The sequence below is a fragment of the Camelus dromedarius genome, chromosome 8, assembly GCF_036321535.1.
Source record: "Camelus dromedarius isolate mCamDro1 chromosome 8, mCamDro1.pat, whole genome shotgun sequence".
Classification (NCBI taxonomy): domain Eukaryota; kingdom Metazoa; phylum Chordata; class Mammalia; order Artiodactyla; family Camelidae; genus Camelus; species Camelus dromedarius.
Genome location: NC_087443.1, coordinates 6,219,594 through 6,236,276, shown reverse-complemented (window position 1 = coordinate 6,236,276; position 16,683 = coordinate 6,219,594). Strand labels below are relative to the sequence as shown.

Genomic DNA, 16,683 nt, shown 5'->3' with positions numbered 1-16,683 from the left:
AGGTATGATTTCAGGACTGTTCCACCTGATACAGCAAGCATGCCTTCCTTTTGTAACTTGAAAAACATTAAATAAAAACTTTCATTTTAATTAAAATAAATAAACACTGCCCCTGCCCCCCCACCCCCCACCCCGCCCCGCTACACATGCCCCTCCTTGTGTGCGGCCTGGCCACCCGGCTCAGGCCTCCAGCCCGAGAGCAGCGCCTGGGGTGCGGGTGAGCCAGGGACTTACATCGATGGAGCAGCCCACCAGCGAGCCCCTCTTCAAGGCCTTGTTGAGAATCTCACAGAAGTTCCGTGGCGCGTCTTTGGTTGTGAAGGTCTCTGCCACGCCCCCGGTGAAGTCTTCCATGGCCTCGATGGCACTGCCCCCCTTCAGAGCCTCGTAGCTCCCATTCAGCCTGTGAGGGCGGCAGGGAAGCAGGGAAACGGCTGCAGGGGACCGGGAAGGCCACCAGGTGGCGCCCCTCAGCCAGCGTTCTAGCTTTTCTAACAAAACCAATTCGTGTCTTGCCCTGGCTGGGGGTGGGGAGCGGGTGTGTGGAAGAAGGTGGGAAGAAGGCATGGGGTTTACCCGGAGCTCTGAGGACATGAGAGCTCCTGAGAGTTCCATGCGGGAGGCAGTGTGGGGTGCTGCAAAGAGCACAGATGCGGCTCGCTGACTGGCTGCAGGTTCGAGGGCCAGTGCCATCGCTGACAAGCCGAGTGATCTTGGGCCGACTCACTCAGTGCTCAGCTCCCTCGCTTCCCAAGTGGGGCTGTAGCCTTCCTCCTAGGACTGCTGGGAAGTTTAAATGAGCCTCTGTCTCATCTCACGTGGAACGGGGGCCTGACCACGAAGCTGCTAGCTGTGTCAGGCCCACAGGGAGCTGGAGACATCGCTCTTGCTTCCTGCCCCGGGTCCTCCGGCCGCTCTTCTCAGAGTCGGCTCCTTATCGCGAGTTTGCATATGAACTTCTGACACCGGTGTGTTGCATCTGTGATGGTGACTGGCCAACGTCCCCATCATGAAAGCCCCTGCCTTATTCATATTTCACCTCATGCGCTTTTTCTGTTGCAAGAGCCCATCCGGGACACCACATCACGCTTGGTCATCGTGTCTCCTGAGGCGCCTCTGCGCTGTGACAGTTTCTCGGGCTTCCCTTGTTTTTGACAGTTGTGAGGAGCAGTCAGGTGCTCTGCAGAATGTTCTTCGGTTGGGATCTGTCTGCTGGGATGAGCAGACGGGGGTGATGGGTTTGGGGGAGGCAGACCACGGGGGTGAAGTCGGTTCTCATCACATCATATGGAGGGTACATAGAGACATGATGACTTGTCACCGGTGATGTCGCCTTGATCACCTGGCAGAGGTCTCATGTCTATCAAGTTTCTCCTCCGTGACGTCACTGTCCTCTCCCCTTCCATGCTGTCCTCTCTGGCAGGATTTGGGGGGCAGGGTGTGCTCCGCCTTCTTGAGGACAGAGAGTCTGCATAAATTATTTGGAATTCTTCTGTATAAGAGACGTGTCTCTTCTCCCCCACTTATTTCTTCAATCATGGACTCATGAATATTTTATCCTTTGATTGATAATCCAATACTGCTTTAGACTTATTTGTAAATGTGCTGATGGTTCCAGCTTTGGCGATTTTCAGCTCCTTCAGTGGGCTCCTGTGTCCCTTTGACATAACCCTCTCAGTGTGTGTGCGCGTGTGTGTGCGCGTGTGCGTGTTTAAAGCACGTTTTCACTTCCTGGCACTACAATTTACTCAAGGCTCATCTTAAGTGTTTCCTGCCCCCGTCCTAGAGTCAGCCTTATCCCCATGGAGCCCTGCTTCCGCTGACTGGAGAACGGGATTAGAAACTGAGACCTGAGGGGCAGGCGTGCTTGTTGCTGTGAGATTGTCCCTGCTGCTAAGCCCTCCCGGCCGACAAAGCAAGGAAATAGACACACGTGCGTGCGTTCTGGTACGTTACACTTATCTGTCTGTAACCACCTCTGTTAAACTAAACCTGCGTTCATACTGATTCACTACCACACACATCATTCTAGCCTCCTCCCCCGGCTTCTTTGCAACCACTCCCTCCAACAGTGAGAAATCAGCTTCCACCATCTGCCATCCATTTGCTTCATTGTTCAAATCAGCATATATACAGAATGGCATTGGAACTGTCGTCCTGTGCCCTGTGAGAAACAGCTCTGTCGGCTAGAGTACAGTGCTTGCGTACAATCTCTCTCGCTTTCAGTCTTACAGACTCCACTCATTGCCAAAGATCCTTAGGTCAGCACCTTTCCCACCCATCCCTTCAGCACATTGTTTCATGGGTCTGAAATACTATTAGACTGGTCACAGGCTGTTTTTCCTACTGGGATTCCCTCACTCTCCTAGATCAGTTTTCAGTTCACATATATTAAGGCTCATTCTTTATGCTGTGAAGTTCTATGGCTTTGATAAATGCATGGAGTCATATATTCACCATTCTGGTATCATACAGAATAGTTTCACTGCCCTAAAAAAAAATCCCTGTGCTCTACAAATCCACCTTTCCTTCCCTTCTTCCCTCCTTCCCTCCCCGATGAACCACAGGCAACCACTGACCTTTTTACCACCTCCACAGCTGTGCCTTTTCAAGAATGTCATATAACTGGAATCACACAGTATGTAGCCTTGTCAGATTGGCTTCTTTCATTCCACAGTATGCATTTAAAATTCATCCGTATCTTTTGATGACTTGGTAGCTCTTTTTTAAAATCACTAAATAATACTCCATTGGCTGGATGTACCCCCCAGTTTTGTTTGTCCATTCACCTTGAAGGACTTCTAGGTTGCTGCTGGTGTTCGGCAACGATGAATGCTGGTGCTGTAAACATTCGTGTGCAGGTTTTTGTGTGACAGAGGCTTTTGCCCAACTCACTTGGGTAAAAGTGAGTGTTTGTCCAACCCATTTACCAAAGGGTACAATTGCTGGATCATTTGTAAGAGTGTTACATTTTGTAAGAAATTACCAAGTGGGCTTCAAAGTGGCTGGGCCATTTTACATGCCCAGCGGCGGGGAATGGGAGTTCCTCTTACTCCGCATCCTCGTCAGCATCTGGTGCTGCAGCTGCGTAGTGACGTTTCATTACTGTCTCCATCTGCAGGTTCCTAACGACAAATGACACTGGGCGTCCTTCCACGTGCTTATGTGCTGTGAAGAGGTGTCCTCCCAAACCGCGTTTGGCCTCTTTTAATGACCCCAAAACGAAAGGTTCCCTTTTTAGGAAACCTAGCCTGACCGAAGCCTTTCGCACAGCTGCAGGGGTGGGTTGCCCATTGCTCGGCTTACTGAGGACGAAGCCACCACCTGCCCAGCTGGCCCTGAAGAGGATCCCCCAGGGTTCCTGGATGGGGAGGGGGGACTCAGCGAGGGGCAGAGCTGGGGCTGGGTTCCCCACTGTGCCTGGAAACAAGGCCCCCTTGCCCGCCTCAAGCCCGTCTGGTGGCACTGAGGGTGTCTGCACAGATCTGGGTGGGGCAGCGGCCAAGGCGGCCACCTCTGGCTCTCCTTTAATGGCTTTAATCCTGTCCTGATGATTTTCGGGGTCAATTGAACTTCACTTTCACATTATTTTGCCACTTGTATGCCCCACTTGGAGGTACAAGCACCACCATGCTTCCTGGTTCCTGTCTCTGAGATCAGAATCCCCACAGCTTGAAGATCTCGGCTGAGCCCAAGAGGGACTCCCGGGGGAGCTCTGCTGTCCCCTGAGCACAGAAGTCAGGCTGCTGTGGCTTCTTGCTGACGAGCTGGTGGCTGGAAGTCGAGGGTCCTGGGAGGGACCTGGTGCTAGGGCTGAGTGATTGAAAACGGTCTTCTCGATTCTGCTTCTATGAGATTCCTGGGCTGGTCAAGTCCAAGAGAACAGAAAGTAGAAAGGTGGCTGCCAGGGGCAGGGGAGGAGGAGTGGGGAGTCGGTGTTTAATGGGCACAGAGTTACAGTTTTACAAAATGAAACAGTTCTGGAGATGGATGGTGCTGACGGTTGCACAAAAATGGGAACGTGCTTAATGCCATGGAACTGTATCCTTTAAAAAAGGTTAAAATGGTACATTTTACCAGTTTTCTTAAAAAAGTGAAAGAAGGAGCATTCTGAAGGGGTAAAAACTGATGTCTCACTATCCACATGGTTAATAACCCAGGTGTTCGAGCTACCACTGCAGGGTGGGGAGTCTGGGGAGCCAGGTTTTGTCCACACATCCAGAGTTTCCCTCTACTTGCCCTCCCTGCTCTTCCAAAGGCCAGATTTGTGACCAGGGAGACAAACGGGGACACGTGCCGCCGCTTCACCACAGTGCTGGAGGATGGGCACACCTGGGCCCTGACAGGAAGACTGTCCCGGCGGCTCCTTTCCCATCCCTGACCCTGACCTCCCCCGAGCAGGTGGGCCCCGGCGCACCTGCGCCCCCAGAGCCTGTCTCCCGCGCTGCAGAAGCTCTAAGCAAAGCCGGCATGCAGGGGTCGGGGGCGCGGGGTGTCGGGGTGGGGCCGGGCTTCCTGGGGGGTGGGGGTGGGCCCGCACTCACTTGGCGTAGGCTTTCTCCAGCAAGGCGCTCCAGAACTCGCTGTGGTCGGCGGAGTGCAGGAACACCAAGCGGTCCCTGAAGGTGGGCAGTCGGTCATCGATCACCACGTCCAGCCACTCGCCATGCTGCCAGAACTGGTGCCGGGGTTGAGGCGGGAATCGTGGGAGCTGGGCCTCGGGAGGCCCAGCCCACCTGCCGAAGCTGACAACACCGCCTCCTCTCCCTCGGACCCAGCTGCCCCGTGGTCCTGAGGGAAACCCCAGCTGAAGGCTCAGGGTCCCCATCAAAGGCAGGACAGGTTTGATCAGCTCGCAGCCGGGCCTCCACCTCTCCCTCCGTGAGCGTGTGCATGTCTGCACGAGTGCGTGCGTGCGTGCGTGCGTGTGTGTGGCACATAGATCTATAGGAGGAAGCAGGGGCAGAGAGGCGGGTCCCCCGTGGCCCCGGGACCCTCAGCGCTGCTGGGGATACTGAACCTCAACTGTCAGTGCCTCAGCCCAACCAGACCGGGCCAGCCAGTGCCTGGCAGAGCTGCGTGCACTTAGGGAATACGCCCCTCGGGGCTCTGGGTGATGCGCCCAGCGCTGTGTGCAGGGTGGGGAGCACAGCCCGGAGAATGCCGCCAGCCCCAGTGGGGCTTCTCCCTCCCCGTGCGTGTCACTTCAGGCTTTCTTGGGGGTATTTGTGGCTTGTCCGCAGAGACACTGTGGGGCAGCGTGCAGATCAGCCAGGCCAGATCTCGGAGCGAGGGCGGGGTGGGATGGGGCCGCTCAGGGCCCGCCTTCCAGGGGACCCTCTCAGTTTTCAGTTTTTGAAACTCATTCATGTTTCCAAATCTGTATTTCTTTCCTAAGGAGAATCCCTCAGTTTCTGAGAAACACTCCAGTATCCAAGACGTATAATCATTTTACACCATTTATGCTTAAAGCCCGAGAAATTCCACGTACTAAAACTCTTAACAAATGGACCCCCTGATTTGCCAAAATAGCTCTTTGAGTTTTCCTGGGTGCTTCCTGAAATGGTTCCACAGAACGCCTGCAGGGCGGCCATCACGCTTTTACGGCTACTGCGTAACGAAGTGGGGCTTGCATGTGGTTGGGACGAGCTCTGACCCAGATCGGGGCTCTTTCTTCCAGGATTCCCATGGCACCAAGGGGCCCATGGCGTCACACTGGGCCCCTAAGAGGTCCCCTGGCCACGGTTCCCCCTTACCTGGAAGTGGAATATCCCGGCGTACCCGGGGCCAAAGCTTTGGTCCGGGGGGACGACTCTAGCCAGCGCGCTTTCATTTAGCGTAAGGGAGGCAATGGCAGCTAAAAGCCAGCAGTCACCTGCGAAGGGAAGGCCGTCGTCACCAGCAAGTCACACGAAATGGGAAGGCTCGAGGCCAGCGCGGGTGTGCGGCCTTCCAGATGTGGCCGCATCTTTTCTGCACTTAAAAAAAGGACCAACAGATACCTCCGTCCTCCCTTCTGCCTCCCCTCCTGGCTCTTCTGCTGCCCAGATGTCGAAGGGGAGGGTATAGCGCAGTGGTAGAGTGTGTGCTTAGCATGCATGAGGCCCTGGGTTCAATCCTCAGTACCTCCATTAAAATACATATATATATACACACACACAAATATGTAGCTCCGTGGGTATTTGCTTTCAATTATCTTGCATTTTCAAGATTTGTTGACTCATTTCCCCAGCTGTGTCTCCATGTTAACCAACATCCAGAGGAAAGCTCCAAATCGAAGTCAAAGTCAGACAGTGTTTCATCTGTGTCGTCCCAGACTCCCGCTGCATCCACCTGCCCGTGGTGAGGACGCAGCCAGCGCCTCCTCTCTGCCCAGCCGTGTTTAGGCGCTGCCTGTGAACCACGTGTTAGCAGGGATCTGGAAGTGTCCAGCTAACCAGCTGGGCAGGACCGCTCACTTTTATTCCCAGATCTGCTTTCTGTAGCTAACACCACTGCCAGTGGAACTCAAAACCCCATCACACTTGGCCTCCTCAGAATTCACATCCCTGGAAAGTACCATGTCCATGGGACTTAGGGCATTGTCACATGACCCCTTCTGGATGTCATCGCTGGCAAGGGACTCACAGAGGGTCAAGTATCAAGAAAGCCACTTAGGAGTCCCTCTGCCCCTGACCTTCCCGAGGATGTCACCAGAGGCGTGATTGTCGCCCCCACGCCACCTCGGTTTCTAATGCATTGGCTGGTCTTTGGCAGCTGGGTCCGGCTTTGGGGAGGTGCTGAGGGGAAGGGACACAGGCTGGAGGCTCTCAAGGCCATTTGTTCTACGAACTTGACTGTGCCCTGCAGGTGTGGTCCCTGCTTTCAGCTCTCGGGTGGTCAGGGCAGGCGAGAGTTGGAAAGAGCGGCCCCTGCTGTGGGCTGACCGCCCCTCTCTTCTCCATGTAGGGAAGTGTTTTTCTTTTCCTGGCCTCAGAATGCAGCATTCAGTGTCTGTTCAGCCAGAAATGCACTGAGCTTTTGAAGGGAGAGAGTCAGATGCCAATGTTACTGACATAATTTAAAACAAAGGGAAAAACCAGATCGCTTTATCTCTGTCGGGTGGAACTGATGGGCCACCACAGGTCAGGAGAGGGACCCCTGAGGGTCGCTTTGTTGGACAGCTGGATGGATGGCGGTGTGCAGGGTGTTGCGGGCGGGCAGGACAGGCGACGGGGTGGTGATGCTCTGGTTCTTCTTTTGGGTGCCAGGGACATTTGGTTGTGTTCCTTCATAGGGTACACATATGTCATGAACAGTATTGGATGCCATAGAAGAGTTACAAAATAAAATTTATAATCAACCTGCAACCAAGGTTAAATATGAACCAATGTTACAAACTCAAAGGAGGTCAACCCCGAATTTTCTACTGCGGAGAAATGGAGGGGGCTGCGGGGAGGGCAGGCAGAGGGAGAGGCGGGTCGAGAAAGGGGAGGCGTGGGGAGGGACAGGGAGAACCTCGGTAAATGAAGGCCAATGTGAACACTGTCTCTTAGAAAGGTCAGTTATAGCTAGCGTGTGTAATTCTGTCTCGCCTCTCTCTGCCTGTGTCCATCATCTACCTGTGACCCACCATCTGTCTGCCTGCCAGCTGTCCTCACTCCAGGTCTGTGGCCTCCGGGCTCTGTGTTGGGGAGCTCGGTCACTCAGCAGGGAGGTTCCAGCTCGGGCCACTTTAAGCATGAGACCACGGTGGTAACTTTGGCTGTAAGTGAGTTTGCTCCACTGGTAATTTTTTTCAGGTCTCTCTCTTCTTTTTTTTCTTCTTTTTTTTTCCCGTAGATAAAGGTAAACCTAGCCCAATTTTGGAGCAAATTCTAAAGTGCAGGATTCAGTTTAACTGGCCTGGGGACACTCTCAAGTCAGTAACAGGAAGGAGATTGTCTTGCCCTGGTGGGGGCGAGGGCTCCCCCAAAGTATGAGCCCCCAGGAGGCAGGGTGGCACAATGCTTAACAGCCAGCTGGGATCCTGCCTCTGCCTACCCGCCCCCCAACCCCGTGACTTTGGAAAAGTCATTTCACTTCCCTCAGATTCGGCTTCTCATTTGTAAAACCAGGGGAGTGGCTGGGAAGATGAAATGGGGCCATGTGTGCTTAGAGTGCCTGGCAGGTGACCGAGTTCATGTAAGTGTCAGCCCCGGTCACAGTGTAAGAGAGCCAAGACAGGGCGCCCGGAACCTCTGTTCTCTGTAAACTCCTGGGCTGCGAGCCTGGACCACAGGTGCATCTGTCACCGCCCCCACCCCACCCCGCCAGGAGGGGAATGAGGGCAAACGGGACTTGGAGTCAGCGGCTCCGTTCAGCAGGGACCAGACCAGCAGACTGGGGAGGCGGGAGGGAGGGAGGGAGGAGGCAGAGGGCGGCAGCAGTAGTGTTGTCCCAAACCCTATGCCCTGTGGGTTTTCAGGGACCTGGTTCTGCTCCCACTGGACCCCCCGACCAGGACTGTCCATTCAACCCCATCTCTCCAAGCCCTGTCCCCTCACACTTACCAAGCTCCCCCTGGCAGATATCTGTCCTGGTGGCCCCTCCAAGAATAAATTCTGGGTTTTTCACTATTTCCTGGAAGAAGGAGAGCGTTATCAGAGTGAGGTCCTGCCACGTGGTGGGCCGGCAGGACGCAGAAGGCGCAGGGGCTCTCTCCTTTCTCGGCCCAGGGGGCTTTTCCCTATATTTGATTTTTTTTTTTTACCCCCAAGAAGGGACAAAGAGAGCTGAAAGGCAGCCATGATGCTATACCCTGTGGATTTGACCACAACTTTTATGTTAACAGAGTACAATGAAAAGTTGACATTTAAACCATTCATCTGTGGAACCAAAAAAAAAAAAAAAGACATAAATGAACTTATTTACAAAACAGAAAAAGACTCACATAGAGAACAAACTTACAGTTACCTGGAGTAAAGGAGGTGGGAAGGGATAAATTGGGAGTTGGAGATTTGCAGATACTAACTACTATATTTAAAATAGTTAAACAACAAGGTTCTTCTGTATATCTTGTAGTAACCTATAAAGAAAAAGAATATGAAAGCAAATGTATGTATGTGTATTTATGACAAACATGATGCTGTGCACTGGAAACTGACACAGTGTAACTGACTATATTTCAATTAAAAAAAATTTACATTTACTTCCATACGTTTTGTGAGGAAAATCTCTACTTCTATTTCTATATAGGACAGCTAAAGAAAACCGTTACAGTTTTGTTACGTAAAGATGTTTTTAACACCAAGCGGTATAATGTTTCTAGGTATTGAGAGAGAGAAAAAAATTTAAGTAACCTGAGAAACGACCTTGGTGAACGTCAGGGACTCATGACTTGACTTTAAAGCCCCTTCCAGTCTTACTGGCTCACCGCCTACAAAGATGCGTCATGTTCCGAACAACCTAATCCTCCCACCCCTACCCGCCAGTCACAACCTTAGAAATCACTGTGGATGTTTAACCTTCAAAATGTAATCAATAAACCTCAACAGTGCTTTTCCTTCTCGTCTCTTTGAAAGTGTCAAGAAACCTCATGTTATTACAGAGCAAACTCTCCTGCCAGCAGGGGGAGCCAAGGAGTCACTGAGACAACGCAGAGAGTGAAGATACTCTTGGGCAAACTGGTTACTTCTTCCCTTTCAGGTCGTATTTTACCTTCCAGAGGACCAGTTCCACACAGGCGGGTTTGTTTGTTTGTTTGTTTTGGTTTTTTCCCCCTTAATTCCTGCATTATTGCTGTTTGGTTGGAAGGGAAGCCGCTCTGGGCTTGTCCCTGGTAAGTCACACCCCTGGAGAGAGGTCCTGCCTTCTGAGCCACGCCTCCATGCCGCCCTCTGGCCAGATAGACCCCGCCCCTCCTGGCTCCCCCGTTGCCACTCAGGACCTGGGCTGGGAGCTGGGGGCTGCGGGTTCAAGTCCCAGCTCCGCACTTGGGAGCTTTGAGCCCCTGTGGGCTTCGAAGTCCACCTCTTAGACTGAAGTAATACACACACCACAGGCCAGTGCCTGGGAGTGGGCACAAATCCCCCCTCAGCCATCTCCAGCTTCTTTCTTTTTTAAAATATGTGTTTTGGTGAAATTTTTTATATATCTGTACTATATACGAGAGATTATGTGTATTGATCTCTCATATAATTTTTTAAAATTGTTATTTATTTTTTTGGGGGGGCGAGGGAGGTAATTAGGCTTATTTGTTTGTTTGTTTATTTATTTATTTAGTGGAGGTACTGGGGATGGAACCCAGGACCTTGCGCGTGCTAAGCACATGCTCTGCCACTGAGCTATATCCTCTCCCATCTCTCAAATAATTTTATCAAAGTGCATTCTGTATCTTATTATATATTACACATCATCATGTATTTCCATATAATATAATCATATATGTATAATATAGGGGGATACATATGAAACACGAACAAAAAGTGTTTGAAAACAATTACGTAAGAATCGTATCTTCTTTCCTTTTTGGGGGAGGGATGGGGTACCAGGCTCCGTTCCCTGGCATGGGCTACAGCAAAGAATAAGAGGAAGTGTCTGCCGAGTGTCTGGGGACAGACCCTGGAGAAGTGAACAGACGTTCAAGTTCGGGAGGTTTGAGCTCCAAGACAGAGTGAAGGTGAGCGATGGGGTGTTTCAGCCGGATAGGTTGGGGGTGCCCCCCGGGGACGTGGGAGCTGAGGGGCATCATGTAAAGGTCCAGGAAGGGGAGTTGGCAAACGAGAAGGCGCCGATGGAAGCTCTGTACACAGCGGCCGCCCCATGACTTTAACTGGATCCCAATGCGCACTGAGTCAGAGACTTCCCCACCTATTTCCAGAAAGCAGGGCTGGAGGCAGCCACTCCCCACCCGATCGGGGTGGACGGGTGCCTGGGGAAGAGCTTTGCCCTGAGCTGTCTTCCTCAAGCTCCCCAGGACTCTGCTTCTCCTCTGCTCTGGGTCCTGAAGGACCAGAGGAGGATACTGATGCCTTTGAAGGGAGAAGGAGTCCCCGGGACAAAGAGCTGAAGTGCAAAGCACTCTCTCTGCATTTCCAGGATGTGCCAGCCCGTGGGTTTGTTAGTTTTAACAATCTTTCAGCAGACTCAGCCGGGAGAGTGTCCGAAGTATGCTGTGCCATCCGTGTACCACAAGCCCAGGTCTGGCTGGGGTCTGACGGGCATCCTGAACAGCAGCCCTGGATCCCCGCCTCCGCCCTGGCAGCCTCAGGAGTCTTGCATTAGCTGACCCCCATCTCCAGTACGGCAGAGCGGGCAGTTGTAAATGAGGGGTGGCTCCTCCGAGTCTGTCTTGCCCATGAGGACCTGCCCCCACCACGCGTTTTCTCCTCCTTGACCTTGGCTCCTAAGGGCATCTGCAGGTGGAAAGGCACACTGAGGGCAATGGGAGTGGTCCCAGCAAGCCCTCTCTGGTCAGCAGAGGGGTCTGGCAGGCATAACTTCTCCCGGCTGGGTCCCCATCTGCCATGTGGAACACAGACCGCCCTCCTCCAGTTGGGACATTTTGGCTGGTTGCCAAATCTGTATTGGAGCCCCTGCCCCCAAGGGCACCCCAAGAGTCCCCACGGTGCTGCCTGCACAGCCAAGCCCCTCTCAGGGGAGTCTCCCCAGGGGCTGAACCAGCTCTGCTCCCACTCCTCTGGTGCATGGAGATGGAGCCTGAAGACTGGCAGATCCCAGCCCTGCACGGGGCCAGACGCTGGCCTCCTGGTGCCAGATGGGCTGTGGGCGTGGCGGCCCCTCCTCCCCACCCTCGCTGTCAGCTGTCAGCCCCTCCCCGCCTTCTGCTGGCCTGAATCCCCCCCCCCCCCTTCGCCAACTGCGCCTGCAGCTGCCACTGCCTCCCAGCTCCCATCTTGCAATTGTTGGTTTCATCCGGGAGAATTTTATCAAATTGCATCAAACTGTGGATGGATAGAGAAAAACACGAAAGGTGAAAATGCAGAAATTCTCACCAAGTGAATGCCAATTAGCGATTGGGTATAAACTGGTGAGATCCCGGATGTCTGACTGTCCAGCGCTGCTGTGGGTCGGTACATCCGTGTACCAGTCACGGGGTTCTGTGCACGCGTGTGCTGTGAGCGGGGGTTAAATGCCCGTTAGCACGGATGCCGGCAGGTGCAGGTCAGGTGCGGGTGCCGCCCGTGCGCACCGTGGGAGTCGTGCAGGCATGGGGAGTGCGTGTGCCCTGCGTGCATGCTCCGGTGTGTGGCACGTGTGCCTGGGTGTCCTGCATATGTGTGTGGGGCCCGCAGGTGTGTTTGTTCACATGAAATGCTGTCTGCAGGCTTGAGGATGAGCGTCCCCTGACACTACAGTGCTGTGAGAGGAAGATCAGAGGCATCTCCCCAGACCGGAGGTGACCCCAGAGTGTGGTTCAGGGGCCCAGGGAGGGAGGCCAGCCTGGGCGCCAGCAGGTGGGTTTCCTGGAGGACCGGGGGCTGAGCATCTGGGAATATTGGCTTTCAGGACCTGTGAAGCATTTCATTTAAAGGGGGAAAAGCTGAACATATTTATACAATAGAGTACAGGGAACTATATTCAATTATCTTGTAGTAACTTATGGCGAAAAAGACTATGAGAACGATTATGCGTATGTTCCCATATGACTGAAGCACTGTGCTGTGCACCAGAAACTGACACAACGTTGTAAACTGACTAGACTTCAATAAAAATATACTGAAAAGGGATAAGCCATATTTCTAACAAGATATGAGAAGCTGAGCCCTATGATCCACAGCCGTGTGCAGACCCCAGCTGTGTGTCCAGTGGGTGTCCTGGGGTAGCGCCAGCCTCTGGGGACTGGGAGGAGCCACACGGGGACACCCAGGCCACATGGCCGGGGCTAGAGGGGTACCCGTGCCTGCAGGGGGCCGTGTCTGGGTTTAGGCTGAGAAGTTGAGGCAGGAATGGCATGGATGAAGGCAGGTGGGACCAGGCAGGGAGTCTGGGAGAAAAATTGAGGCCAGCGCACTTGGGAGCTGAGTCAGGCTACAGGCCCGAAGGCAGGCCCTCAGCTGGACTGCACCCTGGCTGTGGCCCATATGGCCGGGAGACCCCCACCCTCCTCACTGAGACGCACACCTTCTCCACGAGGCCTGGTGCAGACTCACCACTGGGTGCCCTCACCTTGTCGCCCGCCCAGGCCCAGGTGGGCACTCCCTGATGTCCCCTGACTTTCCTGCTTCTGCTTGTTCTCAGGCGCCACTCCCCCGCCCCCACGCACAGCTGTGTTTGACAAGAAGGTGGTGCTGGCATGGCGCCCGCCCCTGTCACGGTCTCACCGGGTGGCCGGGCTCTTGCTGCTGGGACAGGCACCACAGACGTGCTGAGCAGAAAAGCAAACAGCGCCCGAACCACAGAGGCTTGCGGAGGGACACTGGAACTCAGCGCTTCCCTGTTGCTCCTGCCCGTCCCCATCCCAGTGACCGTGGGCCCCCGTCCTGTGAAAGGGACCTCAGCCCCATCACCCCCGTGCTCCTGACGTCACGGGCGTCTGGGTCGTGATGCTAAGCCCCTGCCTGGCCTGAGGGGGCTTCTGGGAATGAAGACGGAGGGGGTGATGTCCGCTGCAGACAAGGCAAAGGGGAGAAGATTCTGAAAGAGGCTTCGGTTTCAGGACGGACGGCAGCACAGCTATGAGAAATCAAAGGACCATCCGGCCCTCGGCAGGCAGTAGAAGGGTCCGAAGCGGCAGGGCTGTGGCTGGGGGCCTCGCCTGCCATTCGGGGCCACACTGAGAGGACATCAGGGGTAAAGAGGACCACCTCCCAGAGCTGGGGTCCCCTGGGGTCCTGCAGGCGACTGGGGGACCAGGGAAGGCTGCACACAGGACAGGGCTGTGGGGGAGCCTGGCCTCATTCCTGGGCAATGCCGAGCCCACTGAGGGTGCCGAGCAGGGGATGGCCAGACCCCTGGATGCAGCAGGGGCGGCCTGACAGACTAAGGAAGGAGGCAGGGAGATCAGTAACAAGCGAAGGAAACTGCAGGAATTTCTCAGAAGGAAGGCTTAGCCATTCCGTGACAGCCTTGTTGGAAAATACTAGACAACCAGAAGCAGCTTACACCTGACCCAGGGCAGCACGGTACGTAGGTGTGCACGCACACACACATGCGCACGCATGGCCCACAACAGGAAACAGCAATAAGGAGCTTACCTCTGCGTAAATAACGGCTTGTGTGTGTGCTTTGGGCCTGGCCCTGAAAAGCCCAGAGGTTTTTGTGTTTGTTTTTTGGTTTAAAATAGACGTGTTGTGGGGGTTGTGTGCAGCTCAGTGGTAGAGCGAGTGCTTAGCATGCATGGGTTCAATCCCCAGTATCTCCATTTAAATAAATAAAATAAATAAAATTTAAAAATAAAATAGACATGTCTAGTTAAAACACCAACACTGTTTAAATGTAGGGAGATGGAGAGGCTGACATGGTGAACCCTGTGCCACCTGTCCATGAGATAAGATTCAGAGCTGAAGGTGGTGATGGTGGTGATGGTGATGAGGGTGATGGTGGTGATGAGGATAGTGGTGATGGTGATAGTGGTGAAGGTGGTGATGGTGGTGATGGTGATGAGGTTGATGGTGGTGATGGTGGTGATGGTGATGATGGTGATGAGGTTGATGGTGGTGATGGTGGTGATGGTGATGATGATGGTGGTGGTGATGATGGTGGTGGTGGTGATGATGATGGTGGTGATGGTGATGATGGTGGTGGTGGTGGTGGTGATGGTGATGATGATGGTGGTGATGGTGATGATGGTGATGAGGTTGATGGTGGTGATGGTGACGATGATGGTGGTGGTGATGATGGTGGTGGTGGTGATGATGATGGTGGTGATGATGGTGGTGGTGGTGGTGATGGTGATGATGATGGTGGTGATGGTGATGATGGTGGTGGTGGTGATGATGATGGTGGTGATGGTGCTGGTGATGGTGGTGAAGATGGTGATGGTGGTGAAGGTGGTGATGGTGGTGATGGTGGTGATGTTGGTGAAGGTGGTGATGGTGGTGAAGGTGATGGTGGTGGTGATGGTGATGGTGCTAGGAACAGCAGTGACAACAAGAGCAGTCATTTGTTGTACACCTTCTGTGTGCTGGACATTAGACCTACATTGGTCATTATAGTTCACACCTTACAGGTGAGGTGACTGAGGCAACTTTCATGACAAGACCGCAGTCACAGGACACATTAGTGGCAGAGTGGCACCAACACTCAGGGTCCCTTTTGGTCCAGTATCCTGTGCCTTGCCCACAGCACCCTGGCCCCACAGCAGCCACGCCCAGACCAGGGCCCACCCGGGGGAAGGAGGTGGAGCCCTGACTCATCCAGCTTGGCAAATATTGACTCCTCATTCCAGGCACCAGCTGGTGCTGTTTGGGACCAGCACCTCCAGACTGTGGGTGGTGTGGGGAGGTGTGGTGTGGTGTGGATGCTGGCCCCCTACCTGCCCCCACCCCCAGGAAGGGAGACACACAGTCTGGGGGGACAATCTATGCTTCATGTGCCTTCTGACCACTGCACGTGGCCTGAGCACTTGCCCAGCGAGCTTCTGTCCTCACCAAGCACCCTGGGCTCCAGCCCGAAGCCCCTGCACACCTCACATGCATCAACTCAGCGTCAGCACGAGGGGTTTTGCGAGGGGGCTGCCTCCCGCCTGACTCTGCCTGTTTTCTCTTGGGCACTGGTGGAACGTGTCACCTGACACTTCTGGATAAAGCTTTGCCTCCCGCTTACCACCTACAGACAAGATCCTCTCTGACCCTGGGTCCTGGGCTCTGGGGGGAGTCACAGGGCTGGGGGCACCACTGGGAGCATCCTGCTGTCCCCGGGGCATCATTCCTGCCTTCAGACCTCACTTCTTCTAGACAGCGGACCTGGCAGGTGTGCCTGAGTCCCGTTTGTGCGTAGCCCACCCCTCCCAGCCCGTCCTTTCCTTGCTGCCCCCTCCTTGGGCAGCTGAGCCACACACCCCCTATCTGCTGACCCCACCGCACCTGGTAGCACTCACCCCTGGCCGTTTCCACACGAAGGGGATCTGGGGCCTCTCGCTGTAGAAGAGAGAGGAGCTGTTAGCTGGGAAGTCTGCATCTTCAAACAGGACTCCCGTCTGCAGGCACGCCCGCCTCAGCTCCTCGAAGCTCTGGCCGGAGGAGTGGGTGATGCGGGCGTCCTTGGGGGTGGGGGGCTCTTGAGGCCCTGGGGCCGAGTAGAGGTAAGGCATGGCTGTCCTCAGGCCAGCGATGGATGGGAAGCAGCAAGATGTGGGTGCACTGGGCTGAGTGGCCCCTGGCCTCCACCTGTTTTCCTGGGCACCTCCCTGTTAGACGGAAATGGGGCACGCCCTGATGGCAAACTTTCACAGGGCCCTCTGCCCTCGCAGGGGCTCCCCTAGGTGCAGAGGGAGCTCCGAGGCTGGGCCAGTTCTGGGCAGAGGCAGTGCCCTCTGCCTGATGCACGGAGAGACCCAGTCGGGGAGAGAGGGTTGCTTTGTGGGGAAAGAGAGCAAGATAGCAAATTGGTCCAGGAGGTGGCAGGCAGCGCTGGCTTTGCTTGGAGGAGAGGGCACAGGGTGATCTTGAATCACGTTTTAAATCAGAGAATTGCGGAGTCCCGGAGTTGGAAAGGAGCTTGGTGAAGTCACAGTAGTCTGTGTTATGGGGACAGCTTTCT

The 16,683-nt window shown here is 54.3% G+C and overlaps 1 protein-coding gene across 3 annotated transcripts in view; it reads right to left on the bottom strand.

The window, feature by feature from the left end:
- Positions 1-16,234, bottom strand: part of CAPN9 (calpain 9) — a 45,487-nt gene extending 29,253 nt beyond the window's left edge. For 2 of the 3 annotated variants that reach the window (XM_064488607.1, XM_064488608.1), the window contains exons 1-5: positions 16,022-16,234; positions 8,532-8,601; positions 5,757-5,875; positions 4,545-4,678; positions 235-403 (exon numbers count right to left, since the gene is read on the bottom strand). In XM_064488607.1, coding sequence (XP_064344677.1) covers positions 235-403; positions 4,545-4,678; positions 5,757-5,875; positions 8,532-8,601; positions 16,022-16,234 — 705 coding nt within the window. The remainder of the gene's footprint in view (positions 1-234; positions 404-4,544; positions 4,679-5,756; positions 5,876-8,531; positions 8,602-16,021) is intronic. The other variant, XM_064488609.1, reaches the window with a different exon arrangement.
- Between the last annotated feature and the right edge of the window lie 449 nt (positions 16,235-16,683).